This window comes from Mobula hypostoma, chromosome 6, assembly GCF_963921235.1.
Source record: "Mobula hypostoma chromosome 6, sMobHyp1.1, whole genome shotgun sequence".
Classification (NCBI taxonomy): Eukaryota; Metazoa; Chordata; class Chondrichthyes; order Myliobatiformes; family Myliobatidae; genus Mobula; species Mobula hypostoma.
The window spans coordinates 112,788,863-112,815,975 of NC_086102.1; the positions used below are offsets into that span (position 1 = coordinate 112,788,863).

The 27,113-nt window shown below is 47.2% G+C and overlaps 2 protein-coding genes across 6 annotated transcripts in view; one reads left to right on the forward strand and one right to left on the reverse strand.

Annotated features, from left to right (window-relative positions):
- atg9a (ATG9 autophagy related 9 homolog A (S. cerevisiae)) overlaps positions 1 to 13,562 on the reverse strand; it is a 36,347-nt gene extending 22,785 nt beyond the window's left edge. Inside the window, exons 1-5 of one of the 2 annotated variants that reach the window (XM_063051478.1) lie at positions 13,511 to 13,562; positions 8,357 to 8,587; positions 4,402 to 4,447; positions 3,456 to 3,518; positions 2,613 to 2,774 (exon numbers count right to left, since the gene is read on the reverse strand). In XM_063051478.1, coding sequence (XP_062907548.1) covers positions 2,613 to 2,774; positions 3,456 to 3,518; positions 4,402 to 4,447; positions 8,357 to 8,459 — 374 coding nt within the window. In that variant the 5' untranslated portion in view covers positions 8,460 to 8,587; positions 13,511 to 13,562. Of the gene's footprint in view, positions 1 to 2,612; positions 2,775 to 3,455; positions 3,519 to 4,401; positions 4,448 to 8,356; positions 8,588 to 12,732; positions 12,818 to 13,510 lie in introns of those variants that run through there. The other variant, XM_063051479.1, reaches the window with a different exon arrangement.
- A 29-nt stretch (positions 13,563 to 13,591) lies between these two features.
- The window catches only part of LOC134348308 (tRNA endonuclease ANKZF1-like), a 40,261-nt gene continuing 26,739 nt past the window's right edge, over positions 13,592 to 27,113 (forward strand). For 2 of the 4 annotated variants that reach the window (XM_063051481.1, XM_063051480.1), the window contains exons 1-6: positions 13,592 to 13,718; positions 16,849 to 16,958; positions 19,573 to 19,669; positions 20,911 to 21,131; positions 22,376 to 22,494; positions 23,531 to 23,684. In XM_063051481.1, the coding sequence (XP_062907551.1) occupies positions 13,607 to 13,718; positions 16,849 to 16,958; positions 19,573 to 19,669; positions 20,911 to 21,131; positions 22,376 to 22,494; positions 23,531 to 23,684 (813 nt within the window). In that variant the 5' untranslated portion in view covers positions 13,592 to 13,606. Of the gene's footprint in view, positions 13,719 to 14,080; positions 14,252 to 16,848; positions 16,959 to 18,109; positions 18,137 to 19,572; positions 19,670 to 20,910; positions 21,132 to 22,375; positions 22,495 to 23,530; positions 23,685 to 27,113 lie in introns of those variants that run through there. The other 2 variants (XM_063051482.1, XM_063051483.1) reach the window with 2 other exon arrangements.

Genomic DNA, 27,113 nt, shown 5'->3' on the forward strand with positions numbered 1-27,113 from the left:
CTTTTTCTGGGGGGGGTAATGAAACTAAAGGGTATAGATAACCTGGATGGTCAGTCTTCTTCTGAGGGGGGAGGGCATGAAGCTAAAGGGTATAGGGTATAGATAGGCTGGATGGTCAGTCTTTTTCTGGGGGGGGGTTATGAAACTAAATAGTATAGACAGCCTGGATAGCCAGTCTTTTTCCAGGGGCAGGAGTATGAAACTAAAGGGTATAGACAGGCTGGATGGTCCTGGGGGGGGGGGCGGGGTATGAAATTAAAGGGTATAGACAGGCTGGATGGTCCTGGGGGGGGGCGGGGTATGAAATTAAAGGGTATAGACAGGCTGGATGGTCCTGGGGGGGGGCGGGGTATGAAATTAAAGGGTATAGACAGGCTGGATGGTCTTTTTCTGGGGGGGGCGGGGGTATGAAATTAAAGGGTGTAGTTAGGCTGGATGGTCAGTCTTTTTGCGGAGGGGGGTATGAAACTAAAGGGTATAGGGTATAGATAGGCTGGATAGTCAGTCTTTTTCTGGGGGGGGAGTATGAAACTAAGGAGTATAGAGGAGAGGGTAAGATTTTTTAAATTTGAAAGGAACACGAGGGGCATGCTTTTCTACACAGAGGGTGGTGTGTATATGGGTGCTGGGTGGCACAGTGAGTATAGCAGTTAGCATAAGGCTTGTAACCAGAATTCGATCTCTAAGGAAATTGTACCTTCTCCTCGTGACCACATGGGCTTCCTCCCACATTCTAAAGACACACAGGTTAGGGTTAGTAAGTTCTGGTGACACCCGCAGGCTGCCCACAGTACATCCTTAGACTGCGTTGATTGTTGAAGCAAATGACACACTTTACTGTATGTTTTGGTAATTTGATGTAATCTGACAAAAGAAGCTAATCTTTATGGAACATGCTACAAGAGGAGGTGGTTGAGGTAGGTACGTTCACAGTGTTTAAGCATTTGGACAGGTAGAGGGATAACAGAGCTTTAGAGGGGCTGGGCTAAACGTGGGCAAATGGGATTCGTGTGAACAGGAATTGCATTCAGCATGGACAAGCTGAGTGGGAGAGCCTGGTCCTCTGCTGTAGAACTCAATGGCTCGAAAAGTACCTGTTCTATCAGAGATAAAAGAGTACCCAGGTCTCTCTGCAAACCCGGACTCTCTGGCCAACAGATTCTCTGCTCTCCAAGTTTTTTCCTGTTGAAGTGGCGACCTCAGACTTTCCCCACTCATCTGTCATGTCCTCATCCAGTTGTTTAAAAGAATAAAGATAAAGACTGGCTTTATTTGTCACATCTATATTGAAATATTGAAACATACAGTGAACTGCATCATTTGTGTCAATGACCAACACAGTCCGAGGATGTGCTGGGGGCAGCCCACAAGTGTCACCATGCTTCCAGTGCCAACATAGCATGCCCACAACTGACTGGCCCCAGCGCATACGTCTTTGGAATATGGGAGGGAACTGCAGCACGTGGGGACACATGGTCACAGGGAGAATGTACAAACTCCTTACAGAAAGCGGCAGGAACCCAACCCCAGTCTTACAGCTGGCACCGTAAAGCGTTGCGCTAACTGTTACGCCCCAGCTGTTTAGCTTCAGACTGAGGTCTACCCATCTAAGATGGAGATGACAGGGAATTTCATTTCCCAGGTGGTGAATCTCCGGAATTAGAGCCGCAGTGGGAGAGTGAGTGGGTTTGTTCAAGGCAGGGATGAATAGATACTAGGGCTACAGGGATAGTAACGGAACGAGGGCCAATACCATTTGAATTTCTATTCTCATTCCTACTCCGCTTATTCCACGATGAAACCGCACTCAGGTGGAGAAGCAACATCTCATACTCCACTAGGTAGACTCCAACCTGATGGCATGAACATCGATTTCTCCTGATAACTTGTTCCCCTTCTCCTTTCCTCTTCTATTCCCCACTCTGGCCTTTTACCTCTTCTCCTCGCCTGCCCATCGCCTCCCCTGGTGCCTCTCCTTCTTCCCTTTCTCCTATGGTCCACTCTCCTCTCCCATCACATTCCTTCATTTCCAACCCTTTGCCTTTCCCCCATCACCTATCACCTTCTAGCTATCCTCCTTCTCTCCCCCCAACTTTTTATTCTGCCATCTTCCCCCTTCCTTTCCAGGCCCGAAGAAGGGTCTCGGCCCGAAACATCCACTGTTCATTCATTTCCACAGGTGCTGCCTGACCTGCTGAGTTCCTCCAGCATTTCGCATGTGTTACATCAGTTAAAACTGGATTGAATGGCAGAACAGCCTCGTGACCTGCCTGAGACAGGGCAGGAACCATCCCATGTGACAAGTGTGGACCTGTGGGATGGGACAGTACTGTTCCCCCCACCTCCGACAGAACACAATTCCTTACCTGGCCGTGCAGATGTGTGGGTGAGGTGGGGTGGGACATTTCATTCCCCCCCACCAAACTTAACACAGCTCCTTACCTGGCCGTCCAGTTGTGTGGTGTGGTGCCTGTGGGGTGGGACATTTCATCCCCCCTCCCCCAAACTTACCACAGTTCCTTACCTGGACGTGCAGGTGTGTGGTGTGGTGCCCGTGAGGTGGGACAGTTCAAACCACCCCCTCCCCACCCTGACGTAACAGAGTTCCTTACCTGGCTGTGCAGGTGTGTGGGGGCAGGAAGGCATCAGGCAAAGTGACCTTGACCACCTGGTTGCTGTGGTGTGTGCTGTTTAGCACCTTGTTGGCAAACAGAATGTCATAATCAACGCAGTTAACCAGGAAGGTCGTGAACGCAACCACAAAAACAAATTGCCTGTAAAACAAGAGAGAAGTTCGAGCAGGAGGTCCCTGGGGGCTGATGCAACACCGAGATCCCTCAACACTGCCCAGCAACATTTATTTCTTATTTAATTTACAGTGGCCAACTAACCTACCAACCAGTACGTCTTTGGACTGTGGGAGGAAACCCAGACGGTCACGGGAAGGCCGTACAAACATTCTTACAGAGGATCCCAGAGGAGAACACTGAACTCTGACACCCCAAGCTGTAATAGTGTCACGCTACCTGGTGCCCCATTGTAACTTGTCGTAACCTTTCTCTTTGTTTTGCACTGTACTGCTGCCACAAAACAAAAATTTTCACGACATTTCTCAGGGATAATAGACCTTATTCTGATTCTGTTTCATTAGTCATCCGAGGAGACTTGGTATGTCACCAAGACTCTAACAGACTTCTACAGAATCTGACTGGTTGCACCACCGGCTGGTACGGAGGGGCCACTACACAGGATTGGAAAAAGCTCAGACACAACCAGCACCATCGTGAGCACTAGCCTCCTCAGCATCGAGGACACCCTCAGAAGGCAAAGCCTCAGAGGCAGGGCAGGGTGGGGCTGCGGTGGGGCAGAAGGTGGAAATGGCCTACACCTGTCTCCAATGTTGTGATAGGACTGTGGTTCGGGCAGAGTTAGTGACATCAAAATGCACAACTTACACTAGCTCAAACATTTCACCAAGTACCATGCAGAGGAAGCCATTCTTCTGATGCAGGTGGTAGATGTATAGGTGGTTAAGGAAAGGATTGTGGTCAGTCTGCAGGCACATCACATCACAAAGAACTCTCAAGCATCCCTCCTTAACCCCACCGTGCCTTGAGGCAAACATCACAGACACTCACTCTAACTCTGTATTGCTAAGGAAGGGGAATTGAAAGAGACACCTCACTTAAAGAGAGAAGGTCTGAGGAAGGGGAACAGTCCGTGAGATGACGGAAACATTGTGTACAGATATCCCCGGGGAGGGGACTGACAGACACTGTACAGGCGTCCCCAGGGGAGGGGACTGAGACACCGTACAGGCGTCCCCAGGGGAGGGGACTGACAGACACTGTACAGGCGTACCCAGGGGAGGGAACTATCACTGTACAAGTATCCCCGGGGGAGGGGACTGACAGACACTGTACAGGCATCCCCAGGGGAGGGGACTGTCACTGTACAAGTATCCCCGGGGGAGGGGACTGACAGACACCATATAGGTATCCCTGGGGGAGGTGACTGTCACTGTACAGGTATCCCCGCGGGAGGGGACTGACAGACACCATACAGATATCCCCAGGGGAGGGGACTAACAGACACCGTGCACGTATCCCCAGTGGGAGAGGACTGACAGAGACCGTACAGGTATCCCCGGGAGAGGGAGGGGACTGACAGACACTGTACAGGTATCTCCGGGGGGTGGGGACTGACAGACACTGTACAGATATCCCCGGGGGAGGGGACTGTCACTGTACAGGTATCCTGGGGGAGGGGACTGACAGACACCATACAGATATCCCCAGGGGAGGGGACTAACAGACACCGTGCACGTATCCCCGTGCATCAGGCACACTGCAGGAAGAGGCAAATTCCACGATTCCGGTGGAACAGCCACCATGTTTGGATATTCTGGTGAAGAACAGGTCCAGGTTCTCAATGTGATGCCATGGAGCTGGAAGGAATGAAATGAATAATAAAGGTTAGAAACAGCTGAGGTTCAAAGAGCAGAGGAAAGCCAATTAAACCATAAATAAAAGCAAAGTTCATCACAGGTTCAAAATCCACCATGAAAACAGATTGTTTTATTTATTCATTGAGAGACACAGTGTGGTAACAGGTAACGAGCCCACGCTACCCAATTACAGTCACATGACCAATTAACTACTCACCCGTACACCTTTGGCATGTGGGAGGAATCCAGAGCACCCGGGGGAAACCCAGGCCGTCACGGGGAGAGCGTACAAACTCCTCACAGACAACAGCGGGAGTTGAACCTGCTGTATAGTTAAGCTAGCCACCTCACCGTGCAAGGCGACTGTTCGAAGTACTCAGCAGGTCAGCTGTAGCAGAGAATGATAAGCAGAGCTAATGCTCTGGCCAGGTCCCTGCAGCAGAGCATGGCTGCGTGTTGTCCTTGTCAGGCTCAGCACCTGCAGCGTTTCCCAATTTCCAGCAGCAGCAATTCTTTGCCTTAGCAGGTCTATGTAAGTCAAGGAGCAGAATCAGGCCACTCGGCCCATCGAGCTTGTTCTGCCATTCCATTATGACTGATTTATTATCCCTCCCAACCCCTTTCTCCTGATTTAACCCATTGCCTTTGATGCTCTAATCTAGAACCTATCAATCTCCACTTTAAATATACCCAGTGACTTGGCCTCCACAGCTGTCCATGGCAATGAATTCCCCAGATTCACCACCCTCTGGTGAAAGTAATTCTTCTTCATCTCTGTTCTAAATCGATGTCCCCCTATTTTGAGGCTAGACTCCCCTAATATAGGAAACATCCTCACCGCATCCACTATAGGTCTTTCAATATTCGATAGGTTTCAATGAGATCCCCACTCATTCTTATGAATTCCAGCTCTTACTGTTGGAACCTGTTCAGGAAGTTTTCTAGGAGACTGAAACTTCAACCACCCGAGACTGCGGGTACGTATGAGTGCAGTCCCAGGGTCAGTGCTGGAATCACCGTTTCCTTAGGAGCATTAAGGGCTGGGGAGTGTAGGGCACAAGTTCCCAACGTAAAGGCAACACGCCACCCAAAGCAGAGCGAACCAGGTAAAGGATGGTGACAGATTCTGGGAGACACTGGATTAGGCAGCAGCTGAAATTAATGGAGAGGAATGTGAAGTGTTACACTGAGGGACAGTCCAAGACTCTTAGAGCATGGAAACAGACTCTTGGCTCAACTCGTCCATGCACTGCCCAGCGAGCTACCTCCACCTGCCCTTGTTAGGTTCACAGCTTGTTCCCCTACACCCTCAGATTTCTGAACGGTCTGTGAACCTACCTCACAATGTTGCTCCCTTTTTACACTATAGATTTATTGTAGTTATTTCTATGTACTGCACTACACAGCTACCTCAGAGCAACAAATTTCACCGTGGACGTCCAATGATAATAAACCTGATTCTGATGTGGTTAACCAGTGATGTGGTCAATGCCCTTGCATGGAAAAACCAGCAAAAAGTAGTGGATAGGGCCCAGTCCATCATGGGTAAAGCCCTCCCCACCACTGAGCACGTCTACACGGAGCCCTGCCACTGGAAAGCAGCATCCATCATCAGGGACCCCCACCACACAGGCCATGCTCTCTTCTTGCTGCTACCAACCGGAAGGAGGTACAGAGGTCTCAGGACCCACACCACCAGGTTGAGAAATAGTTATTACCTCCTAACCATCAGGCTCTTGAACCAGAGAGGATAACTTCACTCTCAAATTTACTCACAACTCCTTTCAAGGCTCACTTTCAAGGACTCTTCATCTCATGTTCTCAATATTTACTGATTATTTATGATTATTATTTTTGTTTGTATTTACTGTGTTGCCTGCAAGAAAATGATTCTGCCGGTTGCTAACGGTGACATATATGTACTTTGATAATAAATTTACTTTGAACTTTTGAACTCTGAATTTTGAGGGAAGTGGTGAAAGGCAGATTGTGCTGCTCCCTAACCTTAATGCACGGTGCGAGATTTGAAATCTAAGAATTAAGCACAGGTCTAGATGAATAGAAGACATTAGGTAAGGTGCCACAAAGGCTAATGCAAGCAGTAAAGCACATGATAACAGAGGGATTCTGCTGGTTGGTCACAAACTGGGTTGAGGTAGGTTTCCTGCTGGTTGGCACAATGTGTATTGAGTGGTATGCCACAGATCTGTTGATGATACAGAGACAGGGAGGAAATTAATCTGTGAAGACACGAGACAGCTAAAAAAATAACATAGAGAGGTGGAAAGAACAGGCAAAGATCTGGAAAGCAAGTACATTTGGTGGGAAAAGTTTGGTTTATGAGGATAGGTTGAATGAGCTAGGGCTTTTCTCCTTGGAGTGATGAAAGATAAGAGGTGGCTTCATAGAGGTGCACAAAATAATAACATAGAACATAGAATAGTACAGCACAGTACAGGCCCTTCGGCCCACAATGTTGTGCCGACCCTCAAACCCTGCCTCCCATATAACCCCCCCACCTTAAATTCCTCCATATACCTGTCTAGTAGTCTCTTAAATTTCACGAGTGTATCTGCCTCCACCACTGACTCAGGCAGTGCATTCCACGCACCAACCACTCTCTGAGTAAAAAACCTTCCTCTAATATCCCCCTTGAACTTCCCACCCCTTACCTTAAAGCCATGTCCTCTTGTATTGAGCAGTGGTGCCCTGGGGAAGAGGCGCTGGCTATCCACTCTATCTATTCCTCTTATTATCTTGTACACCTCTATCATGTCTCCTCTCATCCTCCCTCTCTCCAAAGAGTAAAGCCCTAGCTCCCTTAATCAAGTGAACATAGATCAAGTGGACAAAAACTTTTTCCCAGGGTGGAAATGGCTAATATGAGGGGGCAAAATTTGAGTGTGTTTGGAGGAAAGCAGGGGGGGGGGGGAATGTCCGAGGTAGATTTTTAAATAGAGTGCTGGGTGTGCGGAATACCCTGCCAGAGGTGGTGGTAGAGACAGATACACTAGGGGCATTTAAGAAACTCTTAATATAGGTAGAGGGATGAAAGGAAAATGGAGGGCAACATAGGAGGGAAAGGTTAGTTTAGGTTAAAGGGTTAGCACAATATTGTGGGCCTGTACTGCACTGCTCTATGTTCTAAGCACTTGCCGACCCCAGTCTGTTTGGATTGGCAACAGCATCTCCTCCACAGTCACCATCAGTACAGGCCTACCATAAAGCTGTGTGCTTGGCCCCCTGTTCTACTCGCTTTATATCCTTGGTTGTGTGGCTAAATGAAGCCCTGATGCCATATTTACAGTAAGTTTGCTGATGACACCACTGGTGCTGGCCAATTCAAAGGTGCTGATAAATCAGCATATAGGAGGGAGATTGAAAATCTTGTTTAATGGTGCCACAACAACAGCCTTTCACTCAATGTCAGCAAAACCAAATCTCCTCTGCACCCTCCTTCCCTTGTGTGGTGACCAGAACTGCAGACAGTAGACCAAACTCAGCCTCACCAATGTATACAATTTCAACACAATATCCCTATTTCCCCCACTCGGTACTCTGATTTAAGGCCACTGTGTCACGACCCTATCTACTCGTGATTCCATTTTCAGGGAATTATGGATCTGTATTTCCCAGATTCCTCGCACAAAGTTGATACATGCTTTCAGGATTTCGTATCTTCAGCCCAGCGGGAGGCGGGGGACAGGAAGAATGTCCGGGGTGGGAGGGACTGTTGATTATGCTGGCTGGTTAGTGAGACAGCGGGAAGCATAGACAGAGTCCGTGGAGGGGAGGCTGGATTCTGTAATGTGCTCATGGAACGTTAGTGAACACAGTCGGGATATCAGAGGACATGTCCACGGTCCTGCCAAAGGACTGGATCAGGATGGGAGAGAAATTGTGACTTACATTTGCCGCCATCAGCCTGGTGAACAAGCAGTTCCTCTTCACCAGGTGGGGTGTCGGTGTCAGATGTCTGTAGCCGCTGGTACTCTGTGCTAAACTCCGCCATCTACACATCCATCCCTCGCATCACCGGGGGGCCAGCACACAGGTTCCAGAGTCGAGGTGTCAGCCTCAACCAGCCCGACACTGACCGCGCTCCGTCACCATCAATGTCTGTACAACTGGAACCAGCACCTAGAGAGGGAATACAATACTGTAAAACCAGTGGAATAATAGTAGAGAAACATGAAGCAAGGCGGGAGCAGTGTTTCAGAGGAGTGAGTAACAATGTGGTGTCAGCTTTCACTTTCCTTTTCCCACGGTGCTGGCTGAGGGCTCCGACCCACCCTTCACTGGGAGTCCCCACCCCCTCCCCGAGAATCCTCCTACATATAAACCATTACCAATTGTGTAAACAACAAACAATGCTTCATCAAACACTATTACTCAAATATTAAATTCACAACACTCCTCCCCGCTCAGCTATAAACTCTAACTCAATACAGAATGCATCTCAACTTATATACATATATTTACACATATAGTGCATATAAACATATATAACTGTACATACATAAACATATATAAATATATACATATACACACATTTATTTATTTTAGCACAATGACTGTACAGACATCCACAGCATAGTGAATTTTACATTGTCCTATTCAGGCCTAAAGATTAAATTACTGTGAAGGATTTCTTACTCTTGTGGGATATCATCTTTCCTGACAAGGGAGATCGCTCTGCTTGGCAGGAGAGATTTGTAACTGTGAGACAATCTCAGGTTCTGGGGGCTCCTTGGAGGTGGTTGTAGGGGTTGACTCTGGGACTGCAGGAAGTGGCTCTGACAGCCCTGGACATCTTTCTTCTCTGACAATTGACTCAGCTCTCCTCAACTGGTCGATGTCTCACCTCCAGATGATATCAGACACAAACCCCACTGTGTAGGAGAGTGGTCCAGTTCTGTCCTTAATTTTCCCAAGTACCCACTTTTGATCACTTCTCTTGTCCCTCTCCAGAACTGCTTGTCCAGGAGTGAAACGTTGAACCTCTTTGTTTGAGGAGTCCTCAGTTTCTCTCACCTGTTTGTCCTGTATACTCCTTCTGAGATAGGATTTGAGGAGATCCAAGCGTGAACTGAAGGGACGACCCAGTAACTGCATAGCTGGTCAGTTGTTGGTTGTGGAGTGAGCTGCATTGTGATATGCAAGGAGGAAACTGATGAGCTTCTGATTCAGTGTCACTGTAGTGTGTTCTACTGACATTGCTCACAGTGTGTTCTTTAGACCCTGGACAAACCTTTGTACCTAGCCATTTGTAGCAGGGTAGTATGGTGCAGATGTAATATGTTTTATTCTATTCCTTTTCAGGAATGAGTGAAATTGTTTTGTAACAAACTGCGGTCCATTGTCACTGACTAAGTGTTCTAGAACACCAGTCCTTCAGAAGAGGTTTCTCAAACCATCAACAGTGTGTGAAGCTGTAGTGGAGTCTATTGGGAACACTTCTGGCCATTTTGTAGCTGCATCCACTACTACCAAGAAATGTGTTCTTGAGAATGGTCCAGCAAAATCCACATGAATCCTCTGCAAGGGCAATGTGGGCCATTCCCAGGGATGGAGAGGCGCTGCTCTTAGCACCTTCTGGACGTGTTGGCATCCCAAACACTGCATGGCAAGCTGTTTGATCTACTGATCTATCCCAGACCACCAGACAAAGCCTTGAGCCAACAGCTTTATTTTTGACCACACCTAGATGACCAGCATGTAGCTCAACCAACACTTTAGCTCTCAGTTTAGATGGTACAACAACTATAAATTGCCACATAAAGAAACCTCTGTCAAGGGTAAGTTCATCCCGGCACTGGGGGATCTGGAATTTCTGTTGCACATTTTGGGTGGCCATGTCGACCTGAAACAGTGAGGGTTTTCTTTTCTGGTTTCCCTTTGAATCATCTCTGTCGTAATGGGGAGACTTTCGATTTGCATTAGGGAGAATATGTCAAGAGGAGTGTCCTCTTTGGTAATTTTCAATCTTGGAATTGTGTCCTTCAAGAAACAGAGCCCAGCTCGGCATTCGTGCTGCTGTTAGCGGAATACCTTTCTGTGGATTGAAAATGGACACCGGTGGTTGATGATCAGTAACGAGGGTAAACTCTCTCCCACACAAATACTGGTTGAAACATTTTACACCCTGAACCAGAATCAAGTTCTCTCTGTCAATCTGCGCATAATGTTTCTCTGCAGCGGTAAGAGAAAGTTCATTTCCATCACTCATAACGTGATATGACTGCACCTACACCACAGGGGTGAGGTGTCACTTGCCAGCTTCCCTGGATGATGTGTGAGTACAGTGTCTGATGTCACCATTTCCTTTGTCTTTTGGGAAGCCACCTCACACTGCTTTATCCATCGCCATTTCTTCCTGGTCTGCAGTAATGAGCTCCAGGGGTGCAGCACAGCAGCCAGGTTTAGCAGGAACCTGTTATAGTAATCGACAAATCCTAAAAAGGGCTGCAACTGTGACACGTCCTTTGGCCTTGAGGCATCCACTACTGCTTGAATTTTCTTAGCATACTGAGGTGCATCAATGGAGTGACAACTATGAGTGATGCTCGGTTTAAAGAATTCACACTTGTCTAATAATGCTCAGAGCCCATAATCTTCTAATCTTTTTAACACTGTCTTGAGATTTTGGAGATGTTCCTCGTCACTTCACCGGTAACAATGATGTCATCCAGGTAACTCTTCTTCCATCTCCATTTGTAGGAAGGGTTTCCCTTCAGAAAGGTTTGCAAAGAAATCCTCTATCCTGGGCAGAGGGTACTGATCTACTTTCAGTACTGGGTTGATGGTGACCTCAAATTCACCACAGATCCTGAAAGATCCATCCCTCTTGGCTACTGGGACATCTGACATAGCCTATATGCTCTATTCTGCCTTGGAAAGAATTCCTTCAGCTTCCATGTGGTCTAGCTCACTGGCTACTTTATTAAGGATGGTATAAGGATTTGTAAAACTTGGATGTGGCATTTTCAATTAACACCGTTCTATCCTTGATATGTTTGAGTTTTCCAATGCCATCCATGGACATGGCTATGGCATCATCCAGTACCTTTCTTGATTTGCTTTCAGTTGACTCTATTGCAGAGCATGTGGCATCCAAATGGTGGATTGAGTTGTAGTCATCTCAGCTCAGCCACACAAGGCCCCGCAATACAGGCTCTCCTGTTTTTACCACAAACAAGCCCAGTGTGGCATGTTTGTTGTACTTTACTGTTAAGAATGTCATTCTCACAGAAGTTATCATTTCTCTGGTAAAGTTCTTAGTTGGATATCTGCAGGTTTCAGTTTAGTATCTTTGAAATGCCATTCAAACTCATTTTGTGGAACGACTGAAACAGCCGAGCCTGTATCCAATTCCATTTTCATTAATTTGCCATTCACCTCTGTGTAATATTTCTTATCGCTGGTTTTCACACTGTAAATCTCAAGGCTACTCAGTCCTGCGTTACTCTGGTGATTATCAGATTTTTCATCGACAGCATGCAGATTGGTGCTCTTTCTGAAATTGCAACTTGACTGTTTAACTTCTTCTCTTCCCTGTGCAATCCATTTATTTTTGTCTGCTGAACATGCTCTTTGTATGTGTCCTACTTTGTTGCATTTTCTGCAAGTTTCATCTTTAAATCTGCATTGGTCCGGTGTACGTGCGTTCTTGCTGTAATGGTGACACAACTTGTTCATCCAGGCAATTTGTTAGATGTTGCAATTTTGTTCAAACTCACTTTCATTCCTAGGTGCAACTCAATTGTGTCTCTGTTTGCTGCTTCCTTTGATACAATTTCAAATGCTCTGTTAAATGTGAGTTATGCTTCAGTTAGCTGTTTTTGAAGGCTTTCTTGTAAGATTCCACAAACTAAATGCTCTCCCAGTGCATCATTAAGCCCATCAATGAACAGACAATGCTCAGATAATTTCTTCAATTCAGCCACATACACTGAAATAGACACTCCTTTTTATTCCACTTACAAAACCTAAAGCGTACTGCAATCAACAATGGTTTCAGTTCTAAATGTTTCTGCATTACTTTCACAATATCAACCAAGGTAATTTTCTGCCGGTTAGTTGGAACAGTCAAACTTCTAAGCAAACTATATGCTCTTTCACCTTATGCACTCAGCAAAGCTGGCACTCGCTTCTTATTGGTTATTCCATTCTCTTTAAAATACTGTTCAATTCTATCAGTATGCATTATCCAGTTATTCGTTGTACAATCAAACACATCTACCTTTCTGATGTAGCCAGCCATTTCTGCTTATTCATTTACTTACTATTATTGTCCAGAATTCACTATTTACGAAACTGCAAATTTCATCTGTTTTCTGCCTTGCTGTTAACTCAACCGTCTCTCGCCCCTTGCGAAGAAAAAAAAATGTGCTAAGCTTTTTTTTAAAACTCAAACATCTCTTTCTTTCTTTCTCTCTCTCTCTCTCTCTCTCCCCACTTTCCAAAGAAAAATGTGCTGCGTTTTCTTTTTTAAACTCGACCGTCTCACTGTGATTCAATGGGTAGGAAGTTGTGTCGGGTTTCTTTTAAAACTTCCCGATCACCATTGTTTTGTTACTCCAGAAATTAATCAAAAGTAAAACACAGGAGCCGGGGATAACTCACGTACGTTTAGTTTTACTTTAGTGAGGTGCCCGCATTGACGTGGTGGCATAATGCTGTATGCCATTCACATACTTCTTACATATACTCCGTAATGAATTATGTAAACAACAAGGAATCCTTAGCCAAACAATATTATTCAAATATTCCTGAAATATTAAATGCACAACACCTCGCCCTACCCTCATCCCTCACACAGCCTCCCCAGTCGCTGCCATTTGGCACACCACCCCTGTTACCTCCCCAGATACCCCCGGTCCCGGTGACAGTCTACCCTCCAAACCACACTCCCATTCCCAGGGTCACGCGTCCCTTCCCCCCGTGCCCCGGTTACCCCGCAACTCCCCCCACCCGTTACCCTCCCCTCTCCCTCTCCCTACCACCGGGTCTGTTACCCTCGCCCCCACCCCACACCCCCTCTCTCCCTCCCCCTTCTCTCACCCCCGAAGCAGCGGAAATCCAAAACAACTGCAGCAGCGACCGGAAGTGCCTGGATCAGCGGGGCGGAAGTGACCCACGGCGGGGCGGAAGTGCCCCATGATACCGCCGGAGGCGATGGCTACCGTTCGACCGGCGGTGCGGGTCTGCTCCGTGTTCGAGGCCTCGGGCCTGAGGCCGGCGGAGGCGGCAGGGCCACCGGGACCGGCAGGTAATGGAGTGGAGGGTCGGAGCTGGAGGCATTGACCCTGGCAGGGGAGTGGGGTGGGCAGCAGTGAGCATAACCACCAGCACTACCCACCACCAACACCGGCTCACATCCACAATCACCGATACTCGCTCCTTCCCCTCACATCCTCACCCACAGTCTCCTGTGGAATATCACCGACAAGTGTGAAATATTGTTCTGCGGCAGCCGTACGGTACAATTCATAAAAAGTTACTAAAACTTGGAATAAAATTTGCAAAAGAGGGATAGTGAGTTAGTGTTCATTTATTCATGAGCCGTTTAGAAATCTGATTTCAGAGGGGTATTTCCTCTCTGTTCCTAAAACATCCATTGTGTGGCTTCAGGCTCATGTACCACCTTGTTGGCAGCAATGAGAAGAGGTCATGGCGTGGGTAATGGGGGTCCTTAATGATGGATGGGCATCGCCTTTTGAAGATATCCTTGAATCCTGGATGGTGGAGAAGCGAGTTTCCATGATGGAGCTAGCTGAGTTTCCAACTTTCAAAGTTACCAAGGTACGTATACAGCATAAAAACCTGCGATTCATCCTCCCGCAGGCTGTCACAAAACAAAGAAGCACCATGGAACCCATTTAAAGAAGACATCAAACACCCACGCGCGAGCGAAAGAACAAATCATGCAAACGGCAGAATGTGAGCACATAACACATGGAGCCTGAAACATCAGAGCACGGAGCCCTGAGACAGTCCAGGACTGACAGCTACCCCAGTCATTTCAGTGTATCGCTGTGTCGGTGACTGCAGGCCTCTACCGCAGAACTGGTTCCGTACCAAAGCGCCTCGGTCTGCAGCTTTTTCTGAGCCTGTGTATTGGAGCTTCCACACCAGACGGTGCCGCAACCAGTTCAAAAGATACATTTAATGTCAGAGAGAGGTATACAATATATGTCCTGAAATTCTTTTTCTTTGTAAACATCCATGAAAACAGAGGAGTGCCCCAAAGAATGAATGTCAGTTAAATGTTAGAACCCCAAAGTCCTCCCCAGCTCCCTCCCACACGTAAGCAGCAGCAGAGCAACGACCCCCCCCTCGCCGCCAGCAAAAACAGCAATGACACCCCCCACTGAGCACTCAAGCCTCAATAGATGTTCTTCACAGTCTGGCTGTAGAAATTTGCGAGAGCCTTTCGTGACACACCAAATCTCAAATTCCAAATGAAGTATAGCCACTGATGTGCCTTTTACATGATTGTATCAATATGTTGGGCCCAAGATAATCCCCTCAGATGTTGACACCCTGGAACTTGAAACTGCTGTCCCTTTCCAAGGCTGAGGCTGCCGTTTGCTCTCCTGATTTCTCTTCCTGGGATGTCAGGCCCCACTTTACTGAGTGGTGTGAGTGGTTCATCTGTCCATCATTTTGTGAGGACCAGAGTGTGGCTCAGCCACTGCTATTTGACCATCCAGCGTGGAGTCTCCAGGCCAAATGGCCAATGGGTTGCAGTGCCACAGCACGGAAACAGACTCACAGTCAGTCTCCTCCATACCAACTAAGTTGCCTAGCTGAGCTACTCCAATTAGCCAACATTTGGCCCATAACCCTTTTAACCTTTGCTCTCCATATCCAGAAACTTTGTAATTGTACTTGGGCTCCTCTGGCAGCTTGTTCTATATTCCCACCACCCTCTGGGTGAAGAATTTGCCCCTTCGGTCCTCTTTAAGACTTCCCCACTCACGTTAAACCTGTGCCCTCTAAAACTAGACTCCCCTACACTGGGAGGAAGATTGTGGTCATCCATCCCATTACCTTCTATTGTTCCTTTTTTTATCTTTTAGCTTTATTTTAGTGAATCAGCATGTAGAAGGGAGATTGAAAATCTGGCTGAGTGGTGCCGTAACAACAGCCTCTCACTCAATGTCTGCAAGACCGAGGAGCTGATTGTGGACTTCAGGAGGAGGAAACCAGAGGTCCCTGAGCCAGTCCTCATCAGGGGATCAGAGGTGGAGAGGGTCAGCAACTTTAAACTCCTCAGTGTTGTCATTTTGGAGGATCTGTCCTGGACCCAGTATGTAAGGCACCTTTACTTCCTTAGGAGTGTGTGAAGATTAAGCATAGCTAAGACTTCGACAAACTTCTAGAAGTGTGTAGAGGAGAGAATATTGACTGGCTGCATGGAAACACCGATGCCCTTGAACTGAAATTCCTACAAAAAGGAGTGGACATGGCCCAATCCATCACTGGTAGACCTTCCCCTCCTTTAAACACATCTACATGAAATATTGTGGCAGGAAAGCAGCATCCATCATCAGGGTCCCCTCCACCCAAGACATACTTTCTTGCCGCTGCCATGAGGAGGAAGGTACAGGAGCCTCAGGTCTCCCACCACCAGGTTCAGGAACAGTTATTACTCCTCGGCCATCAGGCTCCTGAACCAGAGGGGATAACTTCACTTGCCCATCACTGAAATGTTCCTACAACCTATGGACTCACCTTTAAGGACTCTTCACCTCATGTTCTCGATATTTATTGCTTATTTATTACTATTATTTGTTTCATTTTGTATTTACAGTTTGTTGTCCTTGGCATACTGATTGAACGCCCATTTGATATGGTCTTTTACTGATCCTATTATGGTTATTATTCTAATAGGGATTTGCTGAGTATGCCCACAAGAAAATGAATCTCGTTTGTATATCGTGACATATATATACTTTGATAATACATTAACTTTGAACTGTTATTTGTCACCTGGACATTGAATCATGCAGTGAAATTTTTCTGTCAAATCAAATCAGCAAGGGCTGTGCTGGGCAGCCCACACAAGTATCACCACACTTCTGCTTTGAACATAGCATGTCATTAACTTACTAACCCTAACCGGTACGTGTTTGGAATGTGGGAGGAAACCCACACGGTCGCAGGGAGAATGTACAAACTCCTGGCAGGCAGCAGAGGAATTGACCCAGGTCACTATAATACGATTGAAGTAGCTGCTACGCTATCATGCTGCCCCCCCCTCCCCGTCCACGCCCCTCGAATTTTATACATTTCCGTGAGGTTGCGCCAAGCCTCTTACGCTTCTGGGGAGAAACTCCCAGCTTGATTGCACCGTATCACTGAAACACCTAACCGAGGGGCTTCTCATTCTGCAGAGGATGCTGCAGGCGAGGTGAGGACCATCAGGGAACCGGCTCTGCCAGAGATCTCCGACAGGATGTCCTGCTCAGCTTGTGGCTGCAGCTTTGAGAGCCGAGAGGAGCAGGTATGTTCCAATGGTTCACCTGGCACGGGACGGTGAGGGAGGGAAGTGTGGTGGGGGGCAGGTGACGGGGAGAGCTGGGTGGGTCAGGGCATGGAAGAGGGTCGGTGGACAGGGGGTGTCTGTGGTGAAGGACGTGGGGATGTAGGGACAGAGCATTTGATGTGTGAGCAGCTGATTGGATATAACCCAGTCCATCACAGGAAAAAGCCCACCCCATCATTGAGCATGTCTGCACAGGAAAGCAGCATCCATCATCAACGACCCCACCTTCTAGGCCATGCTGTCTTCTCACTAGTACCGGGAAGGGGGTACAGGAGCCTTAGGTCCCACACCACCAGGCTCAGTAACAGTTATCACCCTACAATCAATAGCCTCTCGAACCGATGTGGATAAGTTCACTGACCTCAACTCTGAGCTGATTCCACAACCTACAGACTCACTTTCAACGACTCTACAACTCGTTCTCAGTATTATTCTTCATTTGCACAATTTGTCTCTTTTTGCACATTGGTTGTTTGTCAATCTTTGTTTCTTATAGTTTTCATAAAGTCTGATGTATTTCTTCGTTTTCCTGTGAATGCCTGCAAGAAAGTGAATCTCAGGGTAGCTTATGGTGACATTGCACACTGATAATAAATTTATTTTGAGCTTTGAGATTGTGTGCGCGTGCCTGCACACACACACACACACACACACACACACACACACACGTTCTCATGCACACACAGAAACACACACTTTGATAATAAATTTAATTTGAGCTTTGAGACTGTGACCAGCTGACTGTGGAGTTAAAAGTTCACCTGCTGTTCCCTGGACAGTTGGGATTAAAGATATAGATTAACTTTGTTCAGAGTTTAAAGTTCAAACATTCAAAGTACAATTTATTATGTCACCACATACAACCCTGAGATTCGTTTTCTGTGAGCATACTTAGCAAATCTGTAGAACAGTGTCTGTAAACAGGATCAGTGAACAACAAACTGTGCAAATGCAAATAGAAATAAGTAGCAATAAATAACGAGAGCCTGAAATAACAAGATACAAGAGTCCTGAAATGAGCATGGTTATCCCCATTTGTTTAGGAGCCTGATGGTTGAGGGGTAGTAACTGTCCTTGAACCTGGTGGTGTGAGTCCTGAGGCTCCTGTACCTTCTACCTGATGGCAGCAGCAAGAGGTGAGGATCTGTGATGATGGATGCTGCTTTTCTATGGCAACGTTTCATGTGGATGTGCTCAGTGGTTGGGAGAGATGTACTGGGCTGAATCCACTGTGTTTTGTAGGATCTTCCGATGTACATTGAAACATCAAAACATACAGTGAAATAAGTCATTTGCGTCAATGATCAACACAGTCTGAGGGAGTCACCGTGCTTCTGGCACCAACATAGCATGCCCAAAACTTACTAACCCCAGCCTGTAAGTCTTTGTATTGTGAGAGAAAGGCCATGTGGTCATGGGGGAACGTGCAAACTTACAAACAGTGGCGGGACTTGAACCTTGATGTTATAGTTGATGCTGTAAATGGTTACGCTAATCGCTACGCTGCTGTACCATATGAGAGTTGGTGGAGAGGGGATATCAGGAGTGAAGGAGGTGGAGGAATGGGGGCAAAAGCATTCGCTATGTGAGCAGTGGACTGTGGTGCCAGAGATTCGCCCCCTGTTCCCTGATGCAGTTGTCTGAGGTCGGACCTCAGAGTGGGGCAGTCGGCAGGATGGGGTCGTCTATCAGGTTTACTATTGCTGATGTATGTTGAGAAATTTGTTGTTTTGTGGCAGCAGTACAAGATGTAAAATTACAATAAGAAATGTAATAAACATATAAGTAGATCGAAACGTGAGGTCGTCTTCACAGCTTCACTGTCCATTCAGAGGTCTGATAGCAGAGGGCAAGAAGCAGTGCTAAAGTTTTAAGTGTTGGTCTTCAGACTCCTGTACTTTCCTGCCTGATGGTGGTAACAAAAAGAGGGCACGTCCTGGATGGTGTGGGTCTTTCACGATGGATGCTGCCTTTATGAGGCACGGCCTTTTGCAGATGTGCTCGATGCCGGGAGGCTAGTGCCCAGGAGGGAGCTGGCTCGAGTTGTTCACACTTGGTAAACTCACACCTCGTTCATCTTTAATTTTAGTTCTTAGTTGAATATACAGCTCAGTAACAGGCCCTTTGGCCCAATGCGTCCATCCTGCCCAATTACACCCACGTGACCAATTAACCTAGTAACCCTTGAGTCTTTGGACTGTGGGAGGAAACTGGAGCACCCGGAGGAAATCCACATAGTCACGGGGAGAACATACAAACCCCTTACAGACAGCAGCGGGAATTGAACCTGATTGTTGATGCTGTATTAGTATTGCATTAACAGCTACTTTATAGTGCTGCCCATGATTTCTAATCAAGCATGGTCCACTCCTGTTAAAGAGTTGGGCCTGTTTGTGAAACTCCCAGAGCCTGCTTAAGTAATGAAATCAAGTTTTGAGGGGTTTTGTTTTGTGAGCTTCCTCACTAAATTAGTTCAGAGTCCCTGACATGGTCACCCTGGAATAGGGCCAGCTGTTTAATGGATTCACACTGGACAACTTTGACCTTGACGACATACAATCTCTCTCCACAGACCGAACACTACAGGCTGGACTGGCACAGGTTCAACTTGAGTCGACGACTCATGGGAGCCCAGTCGGTGTCTGCGGAGAACTTCGAGACAATAGCGGGTAATGGCTGACAAACCCGCAACTGAGTTTTATTCAATCTTTGTCGTACAACACCCTGCAATGGCTACATAGGGTTTACTCTGGTCTTAACCTATCACTGGGGGTGTGGAGGGAGCTTCATTCTGTGTTTGACCTTGGGAGTGTGTGATGGGATGGTGTGGAGGGAACTTCACTCTATCTGACACCAGGAGTGAGTAATGGGATAGTGTAGAGGGAACTTCACTCTGTATCTGACCCTGGAAGCGTGTGACAGGATGGTGTAGAGGGAGCTTCACTCTGTGTCTGACCCTGGGAGTGTGTGATGGGATGGTGTGGAGGGAACTTCACTCTATCTGACACCAGGAGTGAGTAATGGGATAGTGTAGAGGGAACTTCACTCTGTATCTGACCCTGGAAGCGTGTGACAGGATGGTGTAGAGGGAGCTTCACTCTGTGTCTGACCCTGGGAGTGTGTGATGGGATGGTGTAGAGGGAACTTCACTCGATGTCTGACCCTGGGAGTGTGTGATAGGACAGTGTAGAGGGAGCTTCACTCTGTGTCTGACCCTGGGAGTGTGTGATGGGACAGTGTAGAGGTAGTTTCACTCTGTGTCTGACCCCGGGAGTGAGTAATGGGACGGTGTAGAGGGAGTTTCACTCTGTGTCTGACCCCGGGAGTGAGTAATGGGACGGTGTAGAGGGAGCTTCACTCTGTGACTGACCCCGGGAGTGTGTGATGGGACAGTGTAGAGGGAGCTTCACTCTGTGTCTGACCCCGGGAGTGTGTGATGGGACGGTGTAGAGGGAGCTTCACTCTGTGACTGACCCCGGGAGTGTGTGATGGGACAGTGTAGAGGGAGCTTCACTGTGTGTCTGACCCCGGGAGTGTGTGATGGGACGGTGTAGAGGGAGCTTCACTCTGTGTCTGACCCCGGGAGTGTGTTATGGGACAGTGTAGAGGGAGCTTCATTCTGTGTCTGACCCCGGGAGTGTGTGATGGGATGGTGTAGAGGGAGCTTCACTCTGTGTCTGACCCCGAGAGTGTGTGATGGGACGGTGTAGAGGGAGCTTCACTCTGTGTCTGACCCCGAGAGTGTGTGATGGGACAGTGTAGAGAGAGCATCACTATGTTGTTTGTTCTTTTGCCACTGGTCACTCTGGTGCTGGTCAGTTATGGTTTTGTTTCTGGTCTCTTGCCTCAGCCCAGCATTCACACCCTTTCGGTTACCGATTTCTCACCCTTCCCTCTCATTGTCCCGCAGGTGAAATCTCCAGTATATCTGGCTCTGATTCGGAGGAGCTGGATTTGCACCCTGAGCCTGAGGGACTGTATTGTCACCACATGCTGGATGTTTCTGAGCCAGGGAGCGGGATATCGTCCTGTGAAGAGAAGGCTCAGGGTCGCCGCAGTACTCGTGTCCTCTTTAGGACTGCAGAGGGCGAGCTCCTCTCTGTGTTCCGCTGTGTCCTGCAGGGAAAGCAGGTAACGAGCAGGGCTGCCAACCTCTAGACTGCAACTCCTCACTGTCTCTCCATGCCAAAGTGAATTTATTATCAGGTGTACAAGCACAGTGAGGTAGAGGTGCAGTGTAGAGCTTGCGGGTAGCAACATCACTGGCGCAGAGGTATGGACAACATCCAGAATTAAATTCTACACATATAAGAACAAATTGTGCAAAAGCACAACCTTAGTACAAAAAAACAGCCTGTAAGCACAGACAAGCCTACAGCGGTGGACGTGGCCTCTGGAGATCTGTAATGTTCTATTGCTGAGGTAGTGCCTATCTCAGAGTTGCTTAAAAGCCCCTAATGTATCCGTCTCTACCATCACCCCTGTCAGCACGTTCCATGCACCCACCACTCTCTGGGTAAAAAATCCTACTTCTGACATTCTCCCCACCCCTGTACTTTCCTCCAATCGCTCTAAAATTGTGCCCCCTCCTGGTAGCCACTTCCATCCTGGGGGAGAAAGTCTGGCCACCCACTGGATCTATGACACTTTTCATTTTGTACCCCTGTATCAAGTCACCGCTCATCCTCCTTTGCTCCGAAGAAAAAAGTCTTAGTTCACTCAGCCTATCCTCGTAGGACCTCACGCTCTCTAATCCAGACAGCATCCCGGTAAATCTCCTCTTCACCCTCTGCAAAGCTCCCACATGCTTCCTGTAATGAGGCAACCGGAAGGGAACGCAGTACTGCCAGTGTGGTCGACCAGCGTTGCCTGAGTTTCATTTACTTAGAGATAGAGCACGGATCAGGCCCTTCTGGCCCTTTGAGCCGCACCACCAGCAACCCACCGATTTAACCCGAGACTAGTGACAGGACAGTGTACAATGACCAATTAACCAGCACACCTCTGGACTAGGAGGAAAGAGGAAACCCACACATTCACAGGGAAGACTCACAAACTCTTTGCAGGTGACACCAGGATTGAACTCTGAACCCCAATGCCCCGAGTGGTATTAGTGTCGCCCTAACCATTTTCCTAGCTGCTCTGTTGTAGTGTCTTTAACAATGGCTTCCAGCACTGTGAGGTGAGGTGAATTCTGTTGTTTCCCCACAACGAAAATATTCACAGTTGCTCAGCAGGGGACCTCAAACATCACAGCGGATGTCTAATATGATCTGGCGAACTTATCGAGCCTGTGGTGAAGCCTGTCTGGACCAGCATGGTTGGGCTGTGTTCTTACCCCGTGGTACAGAGAACATATTCTTGTTTTTCCACAGATAACCAGGGAGGACGAGGACAGCAACATCCTGGCTTCCCTTCTCAGCCTCACTCCCGAGACGATATGGGTCATCCTCATGGCAGGTGGTGGGCATTTCGCTGGAGCGGTGTTCCGGGGGCAAGTACTACCCGCTGTTATCAGACGATTGAACGCTTCCCCGCTGCGATAAGACCAACTGCCTCTCCGTGGACTGTGTCTGCACTTCCCACTGCCTCAGTAAGGCAGCCAACACGATCAGAGACCCCTCCCACCCCGGACATTCTCCTCTCCCCCCCCCCCATCGGGCAGAGGATACAAAAACCTGAAAACACCTACCACCTGGCTCTACACTGTTAAGAGACTATTGAATAGTACAAAAGGATGGACTCTTGATCTCACGATCTCTCGTTATGACCTTGCACCTGATTGTCGACCTGCACTGCACTTTCTCTGTAACTGTTGCACTTTATTCTGCATCCTGTTATTGCAAATTCTTGTTCTACCTCAATACGTTAATATAATGATCTTATCTGTGTGAATAAAATGCAGGACAAGCTTTTCACTGTATCTCAGTACATGTGACAATAATAAACCATTTCCAGTAGTTCCCGTGGGTCAGGTTTCTAAGGGAGGTTACACTCCCCCTTTTAAAAACCAATACTAATGGTTCCCGTGGGTCAGGTTTCTAAGGGAGGTTACACTCCCCCTTTTAAAAACCAATACTAATGGTTCCCGTGGGTCAGGTTTCTAAGGGAGGTTACACTCCCCCTTTTAAAAACCAATACTAATGGTTCCCGTGGGTCAGGTTTCTAAGGGAGGTTACACTCCCCCTTTTAAAAACCAATACTACTAGTTCCCGTGGGTCAGGTTTCTAAGGGGAGTCACACTCAGCCCTTTCAGTTCCAGAGGAGGTGGGAGTACTGAAGACCACAAGACATAGGAGCAGAGTGAGGCCATTCAGCGGGTCAAGTCTGCTCCACCATTCCATCGTGGCTAATTTATTTTTCCTCTAAACCCTATCCTCTTGACTTCTCCCTGTATCCTTTGGCATCCTTACTAATCAAGCAACGTACAACAACCCTTCACACTATCCTCAAATTCACCACTCTTCCCGTCGTCTGCAAACTGACAAACCCATCCTTCTACTTCTCATCCAAGTCATCCTTCTCCGCAGGGATGTCGTCATCCACCACAAGACATTCCACCGATATACCGTGCGCGCTAAGCGCGGCTCTGCCCAGGGAGCTTGGGATGGACAGAATCGAAACCATGCACCCAAGTCAGCAGGAGCGTCCCTCCGCCGTCACAACGAAGCTGCACTTGTAAAGGTCAGGACCAATGTTCCCTCTAATTTTTAGTAGTCAGTGTGCACAAAAATCTTATGTTGTGCAAATTTTTTTCCTGTGACAAAAGTATGTGCACACTGAATGTACACAAGGCACAGTTTATGTGGGTTTACAAAATATTTAACATAAAACTGCACAGAATAACAACAAAATAACATACATATTTAAGTCACTCAGTTATTTTTTCTCTCTCCTGTCTTTGGCATTTACCCATTCTTTGTAAATTCTATCTAGACTAACAGAACTTCCATCCAATTGATAGCTTTTGATTCTCATTAACATATCCAAATGACATTCACCTAAACGGTTTCTCAGCTTGTTTTTGAGTTGATTCATTAGGCTAAAACCTCGCTCACAGTCCGCACTGGACACAAGAAAGGTTCCCCCATGTCCATCAACTGTGCAAGGTCGCAAAACTGTTCATTTTGAAGTACAAATGCCACCATTTGAGCAAAGTTTGAAATCAGTTTGGATTTAATTTTTTCTTGCACGGAAAATTTGAAATCATTAAACTTTCTAACTATTACAGTATTTTCAGCAAGAAAATCATGATATTTCAGACATAAGGCATTAACTTGTTCATTGCCAAATGTGAAGTCACAATCTGTAATTGTGGAGAAATCAAAAGCTGACCATTCTTGTACCTCAACTTTGATCTCCTCTGGGTTTGATCGTCTTCGCTCTCGCTCATCTGCACTCAACCGTAACATGCGTAGCACTCCTGTAACGGGTAATGACGGGTTCTGTTGCCTGAGCTTTTGTACACCGTCCAAATGCGATTTACTTGCCAAATGACACTTCGAAAAGTTAAGTTTCCAAATATCATCCCACATCTTTCCATGAGCAAATTCTCCAGCAACTTTCGCATCTCGACAATACAAACAGATAACTCCAGTTTCCGAATCATACATAAATATTTCTCGTAGCTGAACGTTCATGACCTCATGAGCTTTCGGTGTAGCAGTTTCTACAAATTTGTTAATCCATTCAACTTTAAACAAATTTGCAGTTCTTTTGCGCTTCACGCCCTTCGCTTCCTTTGAATTCGACATAGTGAATCAATATTTTTTTCCAATAAAAACTTAGTAAGCTATCTACAGGATTTGAAACAGACCTTTATAAACTTTACGATATGAACACTGTCCGCCAAAGATGGCGGCCGTCGTGATGCAGCTGTACAAACCGGAACAGGAAAGGTGAGGTGATGTAAATTAGCGACGTGCATTGTGGTATTTGAAAAACCGACTAACTAGTTAAAAGAAACAGTTCGCTAAAAGATTATTTTCAATAAGTATAATTATTAATTACTACATTATTTTAGGTAACTCACCTTTTGTGCACACATTAATTTCCTCTGTGCGCTGGTTGAAAAACTTGTGTGCGCACACACACGCACAGCTTAGAGGGAACTGTGGTCAGGAGACAGCGATCTTCATCACCCCAGAACAGCCGAGCTGCTCAACCACGGTACAGGCAGCCACCGACTGTAACCGTACAGCCCACCCAGCACCGCGAGACAGGCTGAATCCTTGCAGCCCGCACCTCTGCACATCGCAGGGAATTTTTAACGATGGTGGCTTGCAATTTAATTCATGTATCTGGTTGCACCCGTCACATTAGATTAAATTAGATTTATTAGTCACATGTACATCAAAATATACAGTGAAATGTGGAATTTGCATCAGAATGTGCTGGGTGCAGACCACAAATGAGCATGCCCACAATGTTCAGCAGATCAACATACAGCAAGACAGACAAACAACAGCAAACCAGACCCCTTCCTATCCTCACACCCCATCACGGATCACCAGCCTTCATCCTTGAGGCCCACTGATACATGGTCCCTGAGGTCTTCGTCCTCAGTGCCTGCTGAGCTGACGTCCGTCCTCGGGGATCACTGGAGTCTGGCACCCGGACCTGGCAACTCACCTTAGGCCTACCGACCTCTGACTCCAGGACTCGCTGACATTGGGGGATAACTGGCCCTCATCTCCAGGGCCTGTCAACCGCAGTCCTTGACCACGTGGATTGCTAGCCTTTGTTTTCAGCACCTGCTGACCCGACCTTCATCCTCGGGGGGGGGGGGTCATTGGACTTTGAACACCGGCCCCTGCCCCTAGCACTTCATTTACTACCCTGATCTCTAACTCCATCTCATCCCTGTCCCTAAACCTTAACCTCGCCCCTAACTAATCTGTATCCCCAAAGCCATCCCTACAAGCCCAAAAAAATCTACAACCTCAGTGGAAAAAGCCTGCTTGTATTTACCCTGTCTATACCCTTCCTAATTGTGTATACCTCTATCAAACCTCCCCTCATTCTCCTACACTCCAGGGAATAAAGTTCAAACCTATTCAATCTTTCCCTATAACTCAGGTCCTCAAGTCCCGGCAACATCCTTGTAAATTTTCTCTGTACTCTTTCAATCTTATTGACATCTTTCCTGTAGGTAGGTGACGGGAACGGCGCACAATGCTCCAAATTTGTCCTCACCAACATCTTATCCAACTTCAACATAGCATTCCGACCCCTGTACTCAGTTCTTCGATTTGTGAAGGTGAATGTGCAAAAAGCTTTCTTTACGACCCTATCTATCACTTTCGAGGGATTGTTATTCTGTATTCCCGGGGTCCTTATGTTCTACCACACTCCGAAGTGCCCTGGTGCTCACCATGTAAATCCCACCCTGGTTTGTTCTCCCAGAGTCTGAGCTCAGACTTGTTTGCATTGAATTCCATCTGCTATTTTTCACCCTTATTTTACCAGCTGGTCCAGATCACGCTGCAAACTTTGATAGCCTTTCTTGCTGTCCACCACACCCCCAATCTTGGTGTCATTCGCACATTTGCTGATCCAGTTAACCACATTATCCAGATGGTTGAAATAGCTGACGAGCAACATTGGACCCAGCACCAATCACTGTGGCACACCGCGAGTCAGAGGGCTACCATCTAGTAAAACTCTCTGGCTTCTCCTGCGAAGCCAATGTCTAAACAAATTTATTACCTCATCCTGAATGCCAGGCGATTGAAACTTCATGACTAACCTCCCATATGGGGCCTTATCAGAGGTCTTGCTGAAGTCCATGTAGACATCCTCTACTGCCTTGCCTTCATCAGCTTCCCGGGTAACTTCCTTAAAAATCTATACGATTGTTTAGACATGGCGGACCACGCACAAACCGTGTTGACTGTCCCTAACTAGTTCTTGTCTCTCCAACCCACTACTGATGTCAGGCTCAACAGTCTATAATTTCCCAGCTTATTCTTAGAGACTTTCTTAAACAACAGAACAACATTAGCTATCCTCCAACCCTCCTGCACCTCACCCATGGGACACACTGTACAGTATCTCTGCTAGGGCCCTTGCAATTTCTGCACTATCCTCCCACGAGGTCCGAGCGGACATCTT